Below are 21,588 nucleotides of genomic sequence, written 5' to 3' on the forward strand. Positions count from 1 at the left end.
GAACTCTTGGTTGGGTTTAAAATCCTCTTGTGCCTCTAACCTCTAGGACCAGCTGACAAGGCCAAAGGAAGGCTTCTCCTCGCTGCATGCTCTTGTCCTGTCTCCAGTTGCCTTCATGTACCTTGGGAGGCAGAGCCCTGGGATGGGATGCTCTGCAAAGCTGCTGAAGGTGTTAACACTGCCAGTCCTCCTGCAGAGCTGAATTTTCTCTGCTGGTTTCAGGTTGTTCCTTCTCATCTTGCCATAAGTGGCCCTTCTTCCTCCTGTTGAGGACCTCTGGTCTTTTGGACGATCATCCCTCAACAACTTTATCACTCCCCAGGGACGTGGCAGAGAAAGCCATGAGTGCCGTAGCTTAATGTGGTCAAGAGAGCAGCACCTCCTCCCCATCAGCGACATCTCCATCACAGCCTTGAAGACAATTTCCCCTGATACCTGCCAACCTCCTCTGCCACTCCATTTCTCATTAGAGCTGGTGAGCTACCAGGGGAGAAGATGAGCTGCTGTGCACAGCCCAGTCCAAAATGAGGTCTCATAGGGGACCTCAGCAGCAGACATGGGACAAGGGCCCCCACATGTTTTGAGCAGCTGATAAATACAGACCAGGGTCCCCTTGCAAACTGTGTCCCCTCCTGAGTTGGCAGCATTTGAAAGTAGAGGGACATCCCCTTGTTCAGGACTTGGTGATAACCCCACCTCAATGGGTAATTGCTCTTTCTCTGTCCCTAACGGCCCCTCCGAAGGAGCCAGTGCTGATGTGCCGGTCCAACAACTACCCCAAGGGTTTCTACTGCAGCTGGCACCTGCCCACTCCCACCTACATCCCCAACTCTTTCAATATCTCCGTCATGTAAGTGCCCGGGAAGGAAGGGTGCAGTGGGGTGAGTTTTGTCCGTGCAGCCTGGAGGAGGTTGCAACTAGTGCCGTGAAGTCTTGGGGCAGTGTGTCTGACCTGTGCTGTGCATATGGGATTGGTGTCCCAAAAATGGGCCTGGGGAAGGATGCTCCAGGGACATCCAAACTGGATGCTTGACACTGGGACTTTGTCCCAAGAAAGTTCCAGTTTCCCCAGAGGGGACCAGGAAAGTCTCCAGCTCCCAGCTCCCTTTTCCATGCCCCCAAGTCCATCCTCTCTGAACCACTTGTCCACAGCGGAGGTTGTGCCCGCTGTTTTTCGGCGCATTTGGCATAGCCACGCTCCCTTCTGCCATATGCTGGCTGTGGCCGGGAAGCAGCAGTGTCCCTCACCTAGAACTGGCCATGGCATGGCATCGTCCCCCACCCTGTGCCCGGGTTCTGGCACAGCCCTTATACAGGCTGGTGCTGTGCTTTGTCTTCTGGGGCTTGTGTCACCAGCAGAAAGGAGACACCATTCCTCTCACAGCAGGGACAGAGCCAACCCCAGTCCCAGAAGGGTCTCATCCTCTCCTTGGGCCCAGAGTGAGGACATTCACTGCAGTGTCTGTGTAGGCTTAGGATAAAACATCACACACATGAGCCTGCAAAATTCCCCAGTGGGAGGAAAGCAGCCCTTTGGCTGCAGCAGGGGCTGGTGCATGGGGACCACAGGCAGAGCAGGGACACAGCGCTGCTCCTTCTGTCTCTTCCCTTCAGCAGCATGGGTGCATCCCCACTCTAAGTGCCGCTCCATAGATAACAGCTCTTCTTGCCTCTGCTTTCCAGACATGGCACAAAAGAGATGGTCTGCGAGAAGGATGTCTTTCCCAAAAACAGGTGTCACATCAGATACCTCCAGCTCTTCTCGACAGTGAAGTACAAGGTGACTCTGACAGTCACGAATGCTCTGGGCAAAACCTCCACCACTCTCACCTTTGACGAGTTCGCCATAGGTAACTTCCACAGCAGCAACTGACCTCTCCGAGACGGTGTTGGGGTTGGCTTGCTCTGCATGCAGTGTCGCCCACTGGAGCGACAGGCCAGGGAAGGGACCGGCTTTCCAAGTGGAGCCTCTGCCTATCCATGTTTGAGATAAAGCCGGGGTCTGAGCCATGGCTCCTGTGCCTTCCCTGTGCCCCCGTGATTCTCATGGCCCTGCTGTAACTGATGCCAACACCTGAGCATCCTGGGGGAGCCAGGCAGGATGCCCACAGGCAGCCCCCATGCTGGTCCCGTCGGTGGCCTGGTGCCCTGCCTGGTCGCATCCCCAGTGGTCCAGATCTCCTGTGGTTTCTGAGCTCCTCCCTGCTTAGGGGCTGGGGAACGGCTGCCATGTACCAGGGCAGAGGGCTGTGAAAATGGTGTGGTCCAAGTGGCATTGCTTTTCTTGCCCCTATGAAAGTTCCTAAAAGAGAGGTTTGGTGTTTGTGCAGGAAGCAGAGTCGTGGGAATTAGAATTGGAAGAGAAATTAAAATGTCCCATCCTCTTCACTGCATCCGTAGTTACGATAAAGCCCTCCTAAAGTCATCTTCCACCAACCCTTACCTAACATGCTCCTAAAAACCCTATTCCCTGGGCAGTGAATGCTGTGCAATGTGGGACAGGGAGCAGTGGGCCGTGGGTGCCGGAGTGTCCGTGCTGCTGGCTGTGCTGCAGGGATGCTCCTGACCGTGTCCAGACCTGTGGTGCAGATGCTTCTCTGACTGTGAAGGACCGGCGTGGACTGAGCAATTCAGTGCCAAGCACAGCAAAGCAGGGAGCTGGGCACAGCGCCTTTGCCACCAGCCAAAGGCAGATTACAGACGGTGCCATGACAAGATTGTCCATCCTCAAAGAACAGGAAAAGTGGGAGAGAACAGACTTCAGGAACACATCAAAAACCAATTTGCTGGTTACATGTGGCAATTACTGGATCAGAAAAACAAATAAATGAATCCTTGAAGTGGAGCCAGCAGTGAGTCTTTGCCTTCAGTGTGCTTTATGTCCCAGTCCTGAGCGGCTGGAAGTGTCAAAGTGGAAGAGGAGCTCCACTGCTATCCCAGATTTTCCCTTTCTACCCCAAATCCTGGAAGACATCAAAGAAGAAACAAGGTGCCAGCTCTGAACAGAGCAGGGAAATTATTTTGGAGCAGGGACTGTCCTGCCATGTCCCTGCAGCCATGGTCGATATCCAAGTCTTGTATTTGTTGGTGCATAGTGAACATTGATAACAAGGCAAGGAGCTTAGCAGGGAAGTGGTGGAGTTTCAGTCACTTGGGTGCCTTTAAATGGAAATTGTTGTGTTTGTGGAAGATACACTCCTTGAAAATGAAGGTAACCTCCAGCCTGCAGGGCCCAGGGCAGCAATTAAGCTGCATTTTCCAAGTTCCTTGCATTCCCTCCCGCAGGAGTTCACAGCATCATCCTGTAACATCTGTATCCCACCCATGCCCTGCCTGGCTTCCTAAATATCTAGTCCTCCATCCAGCACACAAGGGCAGCTCCCCTGGGAAGCACACACAGCTGCAAGCCCCGGGCATCCCAGCACCAGCACAAGCTGGATCCAGCCAGCCGTTTGAACTCAGCCCAGGTCAGAGGAGTGGTGAGCAGAGGCCAGCATGGCCCTGGGCCAGACGTTAGCATGGGTGCAATATCCCTGCCTCTTGGAAGAGTGCCTGGAGGGGTACAGGGTGCCTGGACACATCCTGGCAGTTACGGTGGGAGATGAGACCCTCCAGCACTACCTGGCAGATGCTCTAACACCCTCCAGGATGGCATTTGGGGAAGGGGTGATGGGCCAGTGCTGATAAGAAAGGCTATGTCCTGCACCCTGAAGCCAGCCCACTCCCATACATAAACACTTCAGTATCTATTGGCCTTAAAAACTCCACATTCAGTACAACTATGAAATTATCCTCCTCAGGATTTGGTATGGCCGCTGTGTGTAAGAAGCATAGACACGGTGGTGATTGACTGTTCAAGCAGGCAGTCAGCAAGCTTAGCAGAGTCATTACAGGATGAACTCAGCTGCCACCGATCAACAGCCAGCTGCCCTGAACGGACCTTCTCTTTGTGCTGTCCTGGTGTTTTCAATTAAAACAAGTGCACTGCGTTAGTGCATTTTGCTATGCAATTTTGCCCCAGGTTGCCTGCTCTCCTTGGGGAAGTTTCTGCATTTCAGTGTCTTTTCTGGCTGTCATGTCTGCAGCTGCAAACCTGGGGCTGTGTCCCAGCATGGTGGGTACTGGCAGTGTGAATCTAGCACCCAGTAGGTTCCCTGGGCATCTCTACCAGCGTCAGCTGTGCTGAGATCTCATCTTTGAAGTTGCACTGGCTTTTGCTGTGCTAGATGGAAGGGTGGAAAACCTATGACTCAGGGCGAATCATTACATCGGGTCATTGGGAAAATCCTGCATGGGAACATTGCAACATGTGTATGCATCCTGCTAAAATGGAGAGACAGTGTCAACCAGCGACTGCTTGATGCTTCTGCTAAAATCCCAGAGCTGGGGATGTCAGAGCCTGCCTTGTGTTTTCCCCTTAGCCTAGAGAAAACCATCACACCTTCTGCATGGAGTTTAAACCCCAGGCGTGAAGCCCTGATCTCATGCCCTGCTGGGGTCGGAGTAGCCTGGAGCCAACACAAGGGCACTGCTGGGCTGGCGGCTCTTCACCCCGGCACCATCTGAACCAGGAGCAGACCCACTGCTGGCCTGGATCACCCACCCAGCCTGGGCAAACACAAAAAGCCCCCTGAGAAGGAATGACCTCCTTTGGTTTTGCTTCCTCTGTCCTTCCTCCCTCCATGGAGCCCCCAGCGGAAAATCCCATACCCAGCCGCTCAGAAGATGGACTCTAATTGAGTGGAAAATGACTGGTACTTTCTTTTGCTATCCCGAGCCCATGCCTCACTGACAGTCATGCCGTGCTGGTTATTAGCAGCCAGCTGCGAGGGGTCACTCTGCATTGTCATTTTCAATGATTGGAAAAGCTTTTCCAGCCCTCTGGCCCCCATCTCTCATTGATAGGGGATCTGGGCTGCCTTCCTCCTCTCATCTTGCTCCTGGAAATTAATTTCATAATTACATCTTCTGCAAAGGTATTGATACTAATAAAGGTGAGCATGGGAAGGGCAAGGTTCTGCAAAGCCCTGCAAATATCAGGACTCCAGCCCAAGGCAGGAGAAGGTGGGAAAGGGGCTGGCGGAGCTGGAGAAGGTGCCAGGGAGGAGTGAAATGATATGTCAGGAGCTGCCACCTCCCTTATGATGGCTGGGACAGCACAGGGACATTTGTGGCCTTCCAGAACACAACCCCACCTTCCTCACTTGTGTTTCAGCCCAAGAACCAGGTAGCTGGCACATGCATCCCCGAGGAAAGCAGGGACATCACCGCCACACAGCAACACCAGTATCACACCTCAGTGCCTTTCTGCTCGTGTGAGCCTGGAGCAAATCAGGAGAAGAAGATGCACAGCATTAGAAAGAGGAAGGCAGCCTTGGATGAGGTCTTTCAGGCATGAGTGCATTCCCGAAATCTGCTACGCATCCCTTGTGTGACCCTGGGAAGGTCATTTGATCCTCCCAGCTCCAGCTCTGGGGTGATTAAAACACAGAGCATCTCGGAGGGGCTGCATGAGGACAAACGCGCCCTGTCTGTATGAAATTTGGAGTCTCTGAACACGGGTATACAGTGCCTAGGCAGAAGGTCAGTTCAATTCATACTACTTAGGGAGTCAGAATTAAATTACCTAGACTGACATTTGGCTAAGACATGGAGTTTAATATCCCTCTGCTCGTGGAAAATGCCAGGGGATATTTAACGGCTGCAAGGGATCCATTTTAGCTCTCATTGGGAGAGACGGGATGGGCGGCAGGCCTCTCCATGCTGCAGGGTCTCAGCTGCCTTTCTGAGCTGCCGGCTTCATTTCAAGACATGTCTAACAACATCCAGGGGCAATGGGTAGCTAAAGACTTGCAGTTAAGCATGAGTGTGCAGAGCCTTTAGGAAAAGCTGCACTCCACGGCTCTTCTTGCACACCGAGCCCTTGCTTGGACACGACAACCGAAAACTGAGTGGGAAGAGCTGTGAGTCCCCTCCCAGCCAAGTCCCCTTCCCAGGAACGTCTGATGCTTCTTGAGCTCTGCAGGATAATATTACATCTGGTTTTGTAGCCGCTTAACCAGTACTCAGCCTAATGCCCATCGTCCATTATTATTATTACTATTATTGCTTTTATTATGTTACTGCCTGCAGGCCCTCGCTGAGGACAGGGCTCTATTGAGCTGTGAGTCCCCTCCCAGCCAAGTCCCCTTCCCAGGAACGTCTGATGCTTCTTGAGCTCTGCAGGATAATATTACATCTGGTTTTGTAGCCGCTTAACCAGTACTCAGCCTAATGCCCATCGTCCATTATTATTATTACTATTATTGCTTTTATTATGTTACTGCCTGCAGGCCCTCGCTGAGGACAGGGCTCTATTATGCTGCCTGATGTACAGGCAGACAGCCCATGCCTCACCATGTGTGGGCTAAATGGAGACAGACAAAGACTGGGGAAGGAGAAGCGCTCGTCCCTGTATGCGGATCAGGGACCTGGGAGGCTGTGGAGGATAAAGGACTCCTTCAAGGTCACATGGAAATTGGGGAGCTGGACACAGCCCGTCTCCCCTCGTTCCTCACCTGGCTCCTGGAGGAGCGGCCCTGATGTGTCCCATGATGAGCACAGCGTAATGAGGTCTGTCCTCAGAGATGTAAGTCTGTCCTTGCTGGACCAGCTGCCGGAGGTTTGGTCCCCCCTCCTGGCTCTTGCATCCCTGCTGCCTTGGAGGGACATGGCAGGAACAGCTTTGGCTTAGTGCTTTTGAAGGGGCTGGCACTGCTGCACTTTCTAGCCTGGGTAGGAGTCCCATGGATGGGGGGACATGGGGAGGTAGCAGGGACTGCTGGTTTTCCCATTAACCCGCAGTGCCATTTGAAGACTTGCCGCAGCCGGGAGTGCAGCCCCCTTCCATGGCTGGGCTCTGCCATGCTTGCTTGGAGCCAGGGCAGCCCTGCCCTGCACAGCAAGGACAGTGTCCAATCCACAGGAGTGGGGCTGGGAGTCACAACCCTGCAAAATGGGCAGGTGACCCACCTCAATATTAGGGCACCTTTTTTTTTTCCTTTCTTCCAACCCACCACAGTGGCATCTCTCACTGCTGCCCAAGCACATGTGCCCTGCCCGGCACAACTGCATTTAAGCATCCCTCTGCCATGGCTCCAGGCTGGCACGCTGAAAAACAGGACCAGGCTCCCTCTATTACCCCCAGGAGTATCCCACCGCGTCCATCCCCAGCCGAGCACTTTCCTTCCCACTTCCTCACTGCAGAGCCGCAGTTCGCAGTCATCTGCAGTCATTCAGCTGGACAGACTTTTGTTTTGCAAACCAAGACCACCGAGCCAGCACTGGATTTATACTTTTCCGTATGCGTTTGGACTCCAAGTCCCTGTCGATGGAAGCTGATGTCCAGCCCAAGCCTGGGGATTCGAAGCAAGCAGAAGAATTGCACAGCCATCTGGAGTAGCTCAGCATGGCGCAGCCCCAGCAAGCTGTCCCTTCTGCCGAGGATAAAGCTGTAAATGGAAAATTGTTTCCTGTGCTGCTGCAGAGGGGGGTCAGTGGAAGCCAGGAGGTGGCACTAGGCACCTGTGGTCAGGCCCATGGATGCTTGCTCACCAGCGGTTCCCCAAGCCTCCGGGAGCATCCTCCAAGTGCTGGGTGCAGTGGGGATCGAGGAAGCTGTCCAGCCCTCCTTGCACCCACTGTGGCAGAGGGAAGGCATTGGGAGAGGCTGTTGGGGTGGTGGTGAAGATGATGATGAAGGAGGACTGCAGCAGGGTGTGTGCCAGGGTGCTGAGCAGGAGGACTAGGGAAGAGGGAGGTGGCAGTGGGCTACATCTCGGGAAACAGGGCAAATTCTGGGTCCCACCAAGGTGGCTGGGCTGTGGCTTCATTTCAGCAGCCTCCCTCTACCTCACCAGCAGCCGAGAAACAAGATTTGAAAGCATCACAGGCTGGTTTGTCTTAAGAGGAGCAAGCGATGGTGGTGCAGAGAGGGTGTCTTCCTGGGCACAGTTGCTGCGATGCCACCATCATCCTGGAGCAGAAACGGCAGCAAATGGCACATGAATGACTCCACTTGCAGCAGACTGGCCCCACATCAGTGCCTGGTCCCATACAGCTTCAAGCAGGGGGAGAGATGCTCTTCATGCATAGGGCAGGGCTGCAGGCAGCAGCAGGCAGGCTAGCAAGGGAGCAGCTCACTTACCACCTCCTTCCTTTCCCAGGGGAGGCAAAGGCTATGTGTGGACATCACCTCCCACCCACAGCAGGTGAACCCCTGGGGTCAGCATAGAGGAGAAGACCTCTGAGTGCAGGGCAGGAGCTCTGCTAGGCAGAGAGGGGCTCCTCATGGCCCCAGCATCCTTCCTCCATCCTTAGGAGTGGAGTTTGATGCTGGCACCTTCACAAACTGCTGCTTGAGGTGGTCAGAGCCAGGGGACCATTACTGAATCCAGAGATTTTCAGGCGAGGAGGGATCCATTGGCCTACATGTAGACGTTGGAGGGGGTTAAGAGCCTTCCTGGGACAGGAGGACTCATGCATTGCTATTCTTAGAGTGCAGAGGAGCCCTCTTCCACTCCAGGCACAGCTGTGCACCCAGCTCCTCATGCCCAGCTTCTTCCGGGCCATGAGAAAAGAAGTATGGGTGTACCCAAATCTTGGTCTTTTTTGTATCTTTGCTGTTGCAAATTGGGAGTTTGAGCTGTCAGGAGTTGAGCAAACCCTTGGCAAGGCGCAAGGCTCACTCTGCAGTGGGCAATGCTATTCATCAGAGCCTGCCTGTGATTTGCTCCCAGCACTCTAAAAGTAGCTGCAACTTCAAAGCATGTTGCAGAGCTCACAGCCAATTAATATTTGCTTGAAATACTTGTCAGGTAGCACGAAAATATCCTTATATCCCAAAAGCAGAGCAGGGCTGCAAGAGTGATACCTGGGGTGGAAAGTGACCATGACAATCCTTCGCCCTTGGCAAATACAGTGTGCCCACACTTTGAATCCCCAAAATCCTAGCTCGAAACCCAAGGGCCAAACTCTGCCATGTTACTACAAGGTAAACGGGTTTGATTGTGGAAATCGGAGGAAGTGCAAGGAAAACATAGGATTTGGGCTTAGTGGGTTCCGTGCCCTGACCCAAGTAGCCCTGGGGAGGAGGGATGATCTCTGCCCTGGCCAGGTTGTTTCCGTGTGTCTCCAGCACTGGCACTTCCTTGACGGTGCTGATTTTGAGCCAGGACAGTCATACTACTGACCTGGACAAGAAAAGGTGATTTGCATCCAGTTAGTTTGTGAAAAGGATATTCTGCATGTTGGCTGCTCCCCTTGGAAAGCACATGGCACAATGCCTAGCCAGCTGTACCGAGGGGTGTAAGGGAGGATGCCACGTGCAAAGCCACTCTTCTTCTCTTCCAGTAAAGCCGGACCCTCCGGAGAGTGTGGTGGCCAAACCCGTGCCCAACAACCCTCGGAGGCTGGAGGTGTCATGGCAGAACCCCTCATCCTGGCCTGACCCCGAATCTTTCCCCCTCAAGTTCTTCCTGCGGTATCGGCCCCTCATCCTGGATCAGTGGCAACACGTAAGTGAGGCTGAGCTGGCCGGGACAGGTGGGAGCGGGGGGAGCTGGTTGCTGGGAACAAGTTGCACCGAGTCAGGGACCAAAAAAAAGGTCTATTTACTGCCCAGGCAGCCCAGACCCTTTTCCTCTCCTTCTCTGTCTCTCCTCCCTTCTCTCTTCCTCTCCATCTTTCTTTTAACTCACATTCTGCCTACAAATGGCTCTGCAGGCTCTCCCTGCTCCGCATTTTCATCCACAGCCCCTATCTACTTTCCATACATATGTTCTATATAAAACCTGCCAACGAGATGTAAAAGGCATTTAAAGTATAAATGTCACCACATTTAAATGCGCCTCTGCCACATTTAGATTTTGAACTGAAGATAAAATACTGCTCACCGTAACTCAGAGTACAGCCATGGAGCGATTGCCATGATGTTATCGTATTTCTTACTTTTATTTCTTGTTTCTTTAAAAAAAATAGTCAGTGAAATCCTTGGCAGCCTGGAGGACAGATTTCATTTGTTAGCTCAGGAAGATAACGAACAGGCTTTTTTTTTTCCTCTGTGTGCTGCTTGCTTGCTTGCTTAGCTTGTGAAGGAAAGCAATCTGCCGCACCAGGAGAGGTGCTGCTATGCTGGTGTGGCTCGTCCAGCATCCTCTCTGTGCTGAGCTGAGCCAGTCAAAAGCCAATTAGGTGCTTTGTTTGATACAGCATTTTGCCTTAAAAAAAAAAAAAAAAAAAAAAAAGGAAAAACAAAAAAAATAATCTACCATGGTTACACTGCATCTCAGGGCTCACTCTGCTGTGTTTCCTTAGAGCTCTACTGCAAAGATCATCTTGCTGCCAGGAAGCCGCACCCAGTCCCTGGGGAACTCACCTGCATCGTGGAGCCAAGCAGGGTTTTCTGCTAGCCAGCTCTTCCTGGGGAGAGAAATGGCTGAGAGAGGGGATGGGAGCCTTTGCTCGTGTGTCTGCAAGATGGTGGTGTCTTGGAAACTTCTTCTTTTTGCATTGGATGAGTTTTTTGATAAGGCAGCACTGCAGGTCATGTTTCATGTTGAAGCATTTGCTGATGGCTTTGAAAAATCAGAGAAGGATTGGGAAGGGGTTTTCCTGCTTGTCTCTTTGCCCTTCTCTTCCCTCCTGGGAGTGGGAGAGCATCTGAGGAGCATCCCAAAGGGTAAGAAAGCAGAGGTGGAGTTTGGATACTAGTTTGTTGTTGATACTTTTTTTCACTTGGGAGAAATGCTCAAATTGTAGAAGCTGTGAAAAAAGGGGAAGAAGTAATGGAAAATACCAAACACAACATCAGTTTTTTCAAGGTGTGAAACTGTTGTCGAAAAGGTTGATGTTTTTAGCCTGCCACAGCCTGATCCAGCCAAGTACCCTGCAAATGCAGGGTTTTGCACCCAAAAATGGTGGGAGAGCCAGTGAGCTGCTTCGTGCCTCAGCACCCTCAGAGTGGCCGGTCCCTCCATCACTGGATATTAGGTATCATATTTGTGGGGAGTAAAAACTTGATTTCCCCTATTTAAAGATACCTTGAGCTGTGGAGAAAGCTCAAGCTGCCAGCCCTCATGGTGGGTGCACAGAAGGCTGGGAAGGGCTCATCTCCCAGCAGCCTGGGAGGGCACAGCAGTCCTGGGTACCACTTTTAATCAATATCCCCTTGCAAGAGACATGTCCCCTGTCACTGGCTGATGGAGAAGTGTGTTTGGGGAATAATTTGCTCAGTGAGCAAGTGCAAGCATTCAGCGAGTGAGGGCCCAGCTTTGTTTTCTGACTCTCTGCCCCGCCAACTGGGTAATGAAAAATCTGATTTGTGGATGATTTGAGGAAAACTGCCACTATTCATCAGATGAATTATTTGCGAAGCCTAATTCAATCAGCTCACAAACACCAGGGGATGGCAGTGCTGCAGCAGCCGGAGCCGCTCTGACCCCAGACCCCCTTGGCACGCTCAGCCTGCTTAGCCGAGCCAAACACCCTGCAAATATAGGGGATTGCACCCAAAAATGAGCCCCACTGACACCAGCATGCTGGGAGCATGGCCAAGACACTCTGAGCTCTGCTTTGCTTGACCTACTGCTTGTTGGCATCTTGGGGGGTGTCCCCATTTCCCCAAATCCACCCAGGAAAGGGAGGGACATGGTTTGGTAGGGCCAAGCCTAGCTCAAGTCATCCAGCTTGTCCTGTGGTGATGGTGTTGGGTCTCTCCTCAAAGGGACAAGTGCCCTGAGAAAGGATGGAGCGGTCATGCATGTCATGCTTGCATAGCAGTGTCTTAATTCTTGCCAAAGTGAAGGTCTCCTGCCACAACCTGCCCCCCATCTTGGCTTTTGCTGTCCCTACTGGCTGCCAGCATGGAAAAGCCATTGCATACAACTTGCTTGCTGACAATGGGGCAGCTTGGGAGCCCAGCAGTGAGGGGAGAAGTCTCTGCCAGCAGCCAGGAGGAGCTGGGTAACCTCATGATCTGGCCCATCCCTGTGTGCCCAAGGTCCCCAAGCTGAGCCCTGTCCCTGCCTCCTCATGGCAGCCCACCCATGCATTGGCTGTGGGTTTTAAGCATCTCCTGCCACTCCCTTGGTAGTCCCATGGGAAGCCCAGCATCGTTGCAGGAGCAAACCCACAAGGGAGCACCGGAGATTGCCTAGAGCCAGGAATATCCATGCAGGCTCCGCTTGCATGTGGCGTTTCTTGGCAGAAGAAGCAGCTCCCCTTTCTCCCCTCTGCCTCCCGTTATCTTTGCAGGGTCTGATTTATGCACAGCACCTCGGCAGGCAGAACAGAATGAGCACTAATAGGATCAGATGGATGTCGAGCTGTCGAATACCATAGGGCCTGATTCAATCAGCATCTGCTTTCTCCCAGGCTCTTCCTTTCAGGATTTTAATAATGCCAGGGCTTGGCACCAGGCAATAAAGGCATCCGTGGCAGGAGTGGTGGATCATATCAAGACTGCCACTGGTGAGTTAGCCATAAATGCAGTTTTTCCCCCAGAGAGCTGGGCAATGCTTGGCTCAAGCATGCCCCCCCCACATTAAGCAATATCTAGGGCTGACCCACAGCCGGGGGACACCCTCATCCCCTTCCCAGGTGGGTTTGAGCCCCAGCCTGCCATTTGCCCTCCCTTTTCCCTGGTCAGCAGTGCCTTTTCACTCAGGCCACTTAGCAGCTCTTGTGTTGCAGTTTGCTCTGGGAATTATGATGATGTGTTCTGGGAATTATTATTGTGGAGAGATGATGATGATGAGTTTCCACATGAGCATGCCGGATGCTCCTTGCACTATCGTGCCATGTTGCAGTGGCTCCCTTGAACCTGGGCACAGGCATTTCTTGGCTGTTCGAGATGCAGACGTGTCACATCGTGTCACATCGGGTGGCCGCTGACTCCCCTCCGCCTCACCAGCGCAGAGCTGACTCTGAATCTCAAGCAACTTTAAAGTCACGCTCCTCCCTTTCTGGAAGAGGGGCTGGTGGTTTCTCTGCTGCCAGAAGAGAGGGGGGATATTTGTAGCCTAAACAGGTTTTTTTATTCTCTCCTTTTGGCAGAATCTCCCCTTCTGTCTCCTAAATATAAAACATTAAATGTTCAGGGTATCCTTTATTTTTCTCCTGCTTTTAAGTTTGTAATTCAAGCCAGATTAGCATGGTTTCCTCTTCTGTTTTATAGCCCCATCCTGGCCCCAAGCGAGCTCTCCTAATGCTCTCAGATGTTCCTCTAATGGCTTACCTAGGCTGGAACTGGATACCCTTTCCTAATGGATTGCTAATAGCCTGTTTCTGGTTTTACAGGCTCCTTCAGTTAACTCGCAACAGCAGCGATCGCCACGCTCACACATGCGATCTCCCCGCAAGCACGTCCGCACGCTCACCCCTGGATGCAGGCGGGTGGCCAGGCACCATCCCGAGCATCTTTGGGGAGCCCAGGGCAAGTCTTGCACCCAATTTGCTCCCACCCCATAGTGTTTGCTCGAGCAGGATCTCCCCTTTTGCCAGTTTTTGAGGGGAGATCTCATGCACTGAGCACTGACCAACTCAGCACACATCCCAGGAACATGGCAGGGCTCAGAAGGTATTTCTTAAGCAACATCAGAGCTGGCAGCCAGGCTAAGGGAGGATTTCCTCCAGTGCGTTGCCAGCAATTTGCAGATGCCGTCACAAAGTCTAATTGAACCCATTGGCCGCGCTGACAACATGAAATGTTAACGAACCGTGAGGCGGGCTGCGCCTCAGATCTCGAGATTTGCAGTAAAAGGTCATGAGATATTTAAAGCTAATAACGTGGTTCGGTTCTCTCCTTCCTCTTCTGTTTTGGAAGCATTAGAGCCACGTCCATAAGCACTAGCAAAAGCTGGAAACGTTCTTCTTCAGAAAAGCAAGCAGAAGTACTCCCACCATCCCTGGATTTTAGGAGCTGTGGCCACAAAGCCCCCAGTGCAGGCATCTGTGCTGGCTCTGCTGCTGGGTGGCTCCGATCTGGGCAAATGATGGGGACATGGGGACAGGAATGGGCAATTTGTAGGTATTGCCAAATATTTAGTGGTTGAGTTCATTAGTGTAAGGAGGACATGGTCCTCTGGGCCAGACACCGTCACTCATGTGTCAGGGGTGGCTGCCAGGGTGGGCTCAGGTTCATCTCCCAAGGCAAAGCCACATTTTTTTGTCAAATAGTTGGATCTCACAGGCTGTCTCTGGAAGTTCCTGCATTGGGGCAGCATGAAATAACCTGAAAGCATGTGCTAATCCATAACCTGCCTGGGACGGGCAAGGGGGAGGGATGGAGCTGGGGAAGGCAATTAGTGCCACTGCTTGCCGCAGTTGTGTCCCCGCCGGCACGGCAGCAATGTCACTTTGCGATGGGCGTGCTTGTTCGCGCCCATTTGCATCCCCCCATGCCTCTGCTGCTTTGCCTGTGCTCCCCCTCTTTGCAAGGCAACCTTGGCAGGGAGGTCACCCTGAGCGAGCTGGGTTACAGCTTCACGCCTCTTAGCTTTTATTGCGGCATTTCTCCCCCTTCCCCTCCCGGCTGCAAAGTCAGTGATTAAAAAAGAAGGGAAAAAAAAAAAAGAATTAATAGGTGGGAGCAAAATGTTGAGACTGTGATAGTATCGCTCGCAGCTTGGTGTGGGACAGGCAGGGCTGGAGCAGAGGGTGCCTCAGAGGAGAATGGAGGTGGGAAACACTCAGAAATCACCTTTTCCATCCCCTCCAGCTCCAGGGATGGAGCTGGGCTTGGGATCCTTGGCTGGCAGTACCTGGGTGCTCTCAGCCCCCTTGGGAACTCCTGCTGACCTAAAAGTACTGAGCACCCAGCAGGATCAGGCCTCCAAAGGCAGCCATAAAGGTGCCACTGAGCAGCAGAGCACTCATGCACACACCTGTGTGCCTGTGCTCACCTGCATGCTTGCACAGCTACACGCAGGTAGGATGGTGCTGGCAAGCTTACCTTTCCCTGCCCACAAGCAGACTATGCCAGGCAGGTGTCCATGCCCCACGATGCCCATGCACAAGCTGCACCCATCTGCTTTCACCCCCAGCCCGCTGCACCAGCGTGGTAAATGCATCTGCAGGCAGCAGGTGCCAGCACTGGGCAGGGTTAGAACTGGTGCTGAGCGCCCTGAGCATCCCTGATCCCATCCTCTCTGCAGCCACAGGAGAAAGCGAGCTCTGCCAGTTGTCACTTGGTGAGAGGGGACAGCACATCCGGAGAAAGAGTCCCATTATTAACGAGCTTACAGCTCCGCTTTCAAAGATGCTTTTTATTTTAAGCCAGAAGGGAGCCGTTCAGCCGCATCTGGTGTGACACAACCCAGGCTGCAGAGAAGCCCTGCGATAACTCGTGCTCCCAGACCGGCAGCAGGGCTGAGCTCTGTGCAGCAGCAGCACAGCAGCCTTCTCGGGGTGTGGGGGGGTGACAGCAGGGACCACAGCTCAGACGCTGCTGGGCTCCTCCGTTACCTGGCTGGCAGAGAATAAGAAGGGGTCATGCACTTTTCCAAACCTCTTAGTTATTCCAGAGTCTAGGCAGAAAGTTTTGTCTAGGGTTAGCCCAACTGATTCCTGCGGCACTGCAGAAGGAGGAGGTATTTGGGGGCTCATTTATTAGTAATGAATGTCAGACTTATTTGCTCTCCAGATGTGGCTTTGAAAGGGAAAAAGCAAAACATTTCTTTTCCGCTTGGCAACATCTTTTTGCGGGCTGCGGTGGCTGTTTGCAGCGACCCTCTCGCACTTCCCAGCTGCAGGGCGGCTTGCTTTTGGGTTACTCCTGCTTTTGGTTTAGCATGTTCCCCAGGGCAGGTGGGAGCCTGCCGGCATCCTCCTGCAATTGTAGGGACTGAAGACACCTGAAACAGCAGCCACTTGTGTAGCATGAGTCCCTGCAAAACTCATTGGAGCCAGGTGGCAGGTTCTGGCCACTTGTGGGAGGGAAAAGAGGCTGTGAATTGAGCCCACTGGGGTGCCCTGTGCCCTTCCCAGTTCCCATTTCCCCCATTACCCAGGATAACCCGGGCAGCATCCAGAGGTGGAGGAAACTGCAAGGATGCAAGATGCATGGCAGAACCAGGCTGTGCTCTTATGAGGGGTTTCCTTTCGTGTTCCTCTGCTCACTGTGGGTGGCACAGGCTGCATGAGCTGATCAGCTTCACCCTACAATAGGCAGGGTGCTGCTTTTATTTTGGGGAAGGCAGGCTCATCCAGGCTCGATACAATACCTGGGACAGGCATGCAGTTTCTGTCCTGGCACGCACAGAGGTGGTGCATCCCTGCCATGGGACTGAGGGGTGCCATCCCCCCATCCCCGCATTGCCAGCTTCCTGGCAGCAGAGCACCCTGTTCCCACACCAGGAGCTGCGCTGGGGAGCCAGAGGTGTCAAGGAATGGAAAGCAGAGCCGCTGCCACCAAGGGGGAACCGGCAAACACATTTTCATGTGGGATGCAGAGAAGGAGGCATCTGATCCCCCCCCTTCTTCCCCTCCGCCTCCTTTCAACATGCACCAGCCCCCAGCCCAGCTGCCGGGGCAGGGAGGGTTGGGATTTTCTTCCACATCATCCCTTTCCAAAGGCCATCTGGGCTTCAGATCTGCCTGTGCACCACCCTGTTCACAAGTAATTGCTACCTGATCACACTGGACCAGGAGCAGAGCTCAGGTGGGAACAGAGCACCATGACCTTTTTTACTGCCGGGGCACCCAGAGCAGGGAATGTCTTCCTTAACTCCTGCTGTGCCGAGCACCGCAAGGCAGTGCCATCAGTCTGCAGACAGGACCTGGGATGGAGGCAAATGTGAATGTCCCCTGTTGGGGTGCATGGTGTGAACGGCTTGTATGGATGTCCCCAGGCCTCCAGCACATGTGCAGTGAGGACCAGCATGGACGGGGGAAAGCCGAGCACTGGGAAATCCTCCCTTCCACCTTCCCTGGGTGTCTGTCCCCATGCCCATCAATGTGGCACTAGCCCTTGGGCTGATTCTGGTGCTCGGGGCTGTGGCTGGGCACTGGCCATCCCTCAGCAGCCCCATTATCTTTCCAAGCAGGCTGATGTGGGTATATGGCCAAAGCAGGGAATGGGATCCCAGCCCACGCTGTCCTCAGCAAGCTGTCAGCTGAATTACTGGGTTCAACGGCTTGCTTCATTTCTCTCTCCTTTTTTTTTCTTTTTCTTTTCTTTTTTTTTTTCTTTTTTGCGATGCTAATAGCTCTGCATTGCACTGGCTACTGATCCCTCATTAATCTGGGCAGCGCTTCACAGCCAGCCGGAGTGACTTTTGGCAGGTGCACAAAGGCAAGCAGCAACACGCAGACCCCCCTGGCCAAAAAAATTACCATGCACAGCCTTCCTCCAACTTTTGTCTCTGTGTGGCGGGGATGCGGATTAAGGAATTTCTCCCTCTGCCTTTGATGCTGTGTGTCCATCTGTCCCCCCACGACCTCCCAGTGTCCCATCCTCTCCGGCTCTCCCTGTCTGTGTCTAGTTGGACCTGGTCCCCGTGTGCTTTCCCATCTGTTGCTGCACTTCTGTGCTGAGCCACGGGCACCCACACAGGGACTTTCTCACCCACTTTGGCAAATGCTGGATGTGTCCCCCAGCTGCCCAGCTCAGAAGTGCTACATGCAGAGGTCATATGTGTGGGAAGAGATGGATGCTGTCATCTATGCCTTCTCTTTTTGTCTGCTATCTAAAGAGGAGCTTAGGGCAGCATCCTCCCAGGTCCTGCAAGGAACGTCCTCCAGGTGCTCCAGCCTGGATCCTGGGGGAACATTCCCCCCCAGGCAAGGCACAGCCTTGACCCCATTGTGCCTGCGATGCCCCATCTGCAAACACTCAGCTGCAGGCTGGCTGCGGCTGGGGAGACACAGGAATGGCTCCCAAGGGGAAGCGCTCAGCTGGGAGGGCTCTTTGGGATGGAGAAAACACTCTGGATGGAGCAGCAGCCTGGCCGGGCCAGGGGGACCTTGGCAAGGCTGACCTGCCTGCAGTCTGCCTGCTGTGGGGCTCAGGGAACAGCTGGGGGGCTTGGAGGATGCTGAAAGACCTAGAGAGAGCCACATACCAGCCGAGAACCCCAGCATCTTTCCAAACCCTGTGCTCGTTCCCTGCTTCCAAGGCACCCTCGGCCCAGCACAGGCCAAGCCGGGAGAAACAAGCTTGCACCTTGGCAAGGCTGACCTGCCTGCAGTCTGCCTGCTGTGGGGCTCAGGGAACAGCTGGGGGGCTTGGAGGATGCTGAAAGACCTAGAGAGAGCCACATACCAGCCGAGAACCCCAGCATCTTTCCAAACCCTGTGCTCGTTCCCTGCTTCCAAGGCACCCTCGGCCCAGCACAGGCCAAGCCGGGAGAAACAAGCTTGCAGGGGGCTGGCAGCTCACCCAGCAAGGTTTCATTTAATTGTCATTTGGAATTAATTGAGCTTGATCACCTTGGCATTGCCATCGAAATTCGTGGATGCCACTGAACAGCTCTGGACTGATCCCACCCAGGTGGGTCCCTGCTGTGTGGCATGCACGGTACTGCACATGCATCCCATCCCACTGTGCCCACGAACACCACACCTGTGAGCAGTGACCAGAGCCAGTGACGGAGGCATTAATCCCAGGGTCTGGGTGACAGGGGCAGCCTCATGGTGCCACAAGGCTGCGGGGAGCTGCCCAACCAAGCACAGTGCTTTGCACAGGCCAGGTGATTGACAGCCTGGTGGGTTGTCAATGTCCTCCTGTCCTGCCTACCTGTCCATGGGTGCCTGGGCCATGAAGGTGTGTCCCTATGAGAAGAGGGTGCAGAAGTTGTCTCCTCAGCTCTGCTGGGTGTAGTCATGGGTGCTAAGAGCCTGTCACCTTTGAGGACCCTGATCCAGCTCAGGCTTTGGTCTTGGGTTGAGCAGCACTGGAGCGTGGTGGGGTTGGTGGGATGGGTCTCAGCCAAGACCCCTTGCGGGTTGGAGGATGTACAGCCATGTTCTGCAGGAGGGACCAGCATCCTCCTCATCTTCTTTTTCCCCATCCTCCCATCTGCCCAGTCATCACAGGATTTCAGTTTTCACCTATCCCATAAATGAGATGGTCAAAAACTCTTTACCTGCAGGATGGGCTGTGCACAGCCCTGGGATGGGAGCAGCCTCCTCCCTGGTATAGACTGTGCTGGGGACTTGCCGGCTGCTAAACAGGACTGCTCTAAGACTGACCTCATTATCTGGACAAGAGGCAGAACCTGTGAACCCAGGGCTGGCTCTCAGTCTCTTCGGCATGCTGGAATCTCAGGGAGACCCTGCACAGAGCCCCACTGGGGTCACTGGACTCATCTGCCCCCCATGCCAGGCTCTCTCCAGACAGGCTGTGTCCTCAGCCCCCCTTGGCAAGTACACCGAGTAACTGCACCCGTGCCAATGGGTCAGACCCGATGGAAAGACCCATGGCGTGGTGGGAAGGTGTCCCCTGGATGGTAGGGATGGACTTGGGTACCCGTTGTCCCAGTGCTTTGGCTAATGGTAGTTTAGGGCCTAGGCATGTCTCAGCTTGGCACAAGCCCTGCAGTGAAACCACCAGCATCCCCTGTTTGCATCCCACCAGCACCATGGGTATAAGCCCTGAGTAGGTGATGTGAGGAGAGGCAAGACTTGACCTCCCCCCATCCAGCGCCAAAATCTGCAGCGGTGAGACGATCGCACACCTTTCTCCTCACTGCTTCCCTACCAAGGTTTGGTAGGAGCTTCATGCCTCACGAGTGGCAGGAGGCCCTTTGCTCCCCAAAGGCTCAGGGTGTGGACTGGCCAGGCCTGCATCCAGATATGCTCCAGATGTGGGGCTCCTGCAGGCTCAGGCCGGGTGGCGTGAGCAGCTGGGAGCACAGAGCCCAAGGGCCCTGCTGTGCCAGGCAGCAGGCTGGATGCAGCCCTGGGAGATGGAATAGGGAAGGAAAGGCTCTCACCTGGAGCAACAAAGCAAAAGTGCCTCCTTGCCTGGGAGGGATCCCCCAGAGCTGTAAAAGCCAGGGGAGGCTGCAGTTTACATGCCAAAGGGGTTAAATCTGTGATGGGGTGTTGCATGTGCTGTACTGGGGGGACTGGAAAAGGGCTGGGTCTTTCTCAGGGTAGGTTCCTGTTTTTCAAGTACACCTGCAAGCAATGGGGTGTTGAGATTAACCACGCCAGCCACTGGCCAAGCCATCACACACATCCCTGGTGCGCACACCATCCCTGTGTGTGCAAAGCTGCAGTGCCAGGGAAGCCTTGTCCCGCAGGTGCATTGGCCCAGGTACTCCTGGGCACCCTGACAGTGCAGCTTTTCTCTCTTTGCACTTTGGGATGTGATCAAAGACTAGGCTCTATCTTGCTCCTGTCGTTGAACTGAGTACTTAATAAAACTCAGCTGTTGGTGCTCCCTGGGGCGGTGGGATCCTGTGCCTGACCTTCTCCTGGGTGGCTGGGGAGATGTGGAGGACCCCACGCAGATTGTGCCATGAAGTTCCCCCACCCGTGAAGCGCTGCTTGTTCTGCTCAAGCATGAGCCTCTGGTTGGGCACTGGTCCTCGCAGATGGGCTGCATCAGACCTGCACCACCCCTCATCCCCTCAGCATCTTTATTATCAACGTGTCTGGAGAGAAGGCAGTTTGTGTTAGCCAGGGCATGGGGAAGGACAAGGGGTGTCCCGTGTCCCTCCCATGCCATGCACAGGCAGTGCAGGGTGGGAATGAAGCTGGCAGCGTGTTGGTCCTCAGCCTCAGAGACTAGGTGGAGGGCGATCTCCCATGCAGCCTCTGTGGGATGTTCCTGCCCTGGTCCCCTCCATGCCCTCAGGACCCCGAGGCCAAGCCTGGATCCATCCCTGGAAGGTCACTTGGGTGCTGAGCCCTCCTCCTCTGTCAGCCAGGCGTGTTTGCTCACTGGTGGCCGTGTGATGGGAGCGCATTTCTGCTGAGCACATGCATCCCCCTGTCCTTGAGCCAAGCTCCAAGGGGATCAGAGATCCCCAGAAGGGGTGGACACAGTCTGAGGTTAAACCAGGGCGCCAGCAATGGCATCCCCAGGTGCATGGCAGGACCTCCCATGGCCCAGGCAGCAATGACAACAGGAGAGAGGGAATTTTTCTAGGAAAGACAGCTGGACACAGCTTGATCCTTGTCCAAGGGCCCAGCCAGAGGGATGCAAGCCAAGCCGGTGGGATGCCAGCAGGCACAGGAGCAGGGTGGCCAGAAGTGTGTTGGTGAGGGAAGCCTCCTCCCAGCACCGGCAGTGATGCCCAGAAAGCCTGTGTGCACACCCCAGCTGCTGCCCTGGATGTCTAGCTCCCAGCCACCCTAACATGTCTGAGCGGAGCCCGCACATCTCCTAGTTTCTGGTGACCTCTAGAGGAAGCCTCTCTGCTCCGGCACTACGAGTTTGGGAGAGGGACGGGGTGTCAGAAGACCTTTGGCTTCACTGCAGCTGGAGCATCCTCTCCCTGCAACCCTGTCCTGGGCTCATGCCTCTACCCAAAACACCATAGCCCTTCCTAAAGTGCTGCGGAAGCCTCGTTATCATCCTCTAGCCGAGCTAAGCACGCTGAT

At 54.1% G+C, this 21,588-nt stretch overlaps 1 protein-coding gene across 1 annotated transcript in view; it reads left to right on the forward strand.

Moving 5' to 3' along the window:
• Positions 1 to 677: 677 nt before the first annotated feature.
• Positions 678 to 21,588, forward strand: part of LOC104167598 (ciliary neurotrophic factor receptor subunit alpha) — a gene marked incomplete at its 5' end in the record, with an annotated part of 23,075 nt that continues 2,164 nt past the window's right edge. Inside the window, 3 exons of the mRNA XM_009707905.1 lie at positions 678 to 850; positions 1,684 to 1,850; positions 9,391 to 9,554. Of these exons, the coding sequence (XP_009706207.1) occupies positions 678 to 850; positions 1,684 to 1,850; positions 9,391 to 9,554 (504 nt within the window). The remainder of the gene's footprint in view (positions 851 to 1,683; positions 1,851 to 9,390; positions 9,555 to 21,588) is intronic.

This window comes from Cariama cristata, unplaced genomic scaffold (genome assembly GCF_000690535.1).
Source record: "Cariama cristata isolate BGI_N322 unplaced genomic scaffold, ASM69053v1 scaffold24630, whole genome shotgun sequence".
NCBI lineage: Eukaryota > Metazoa > Chordata > Aves > Cariamiformes > Cariamidae > Cariama > Cariama cristata.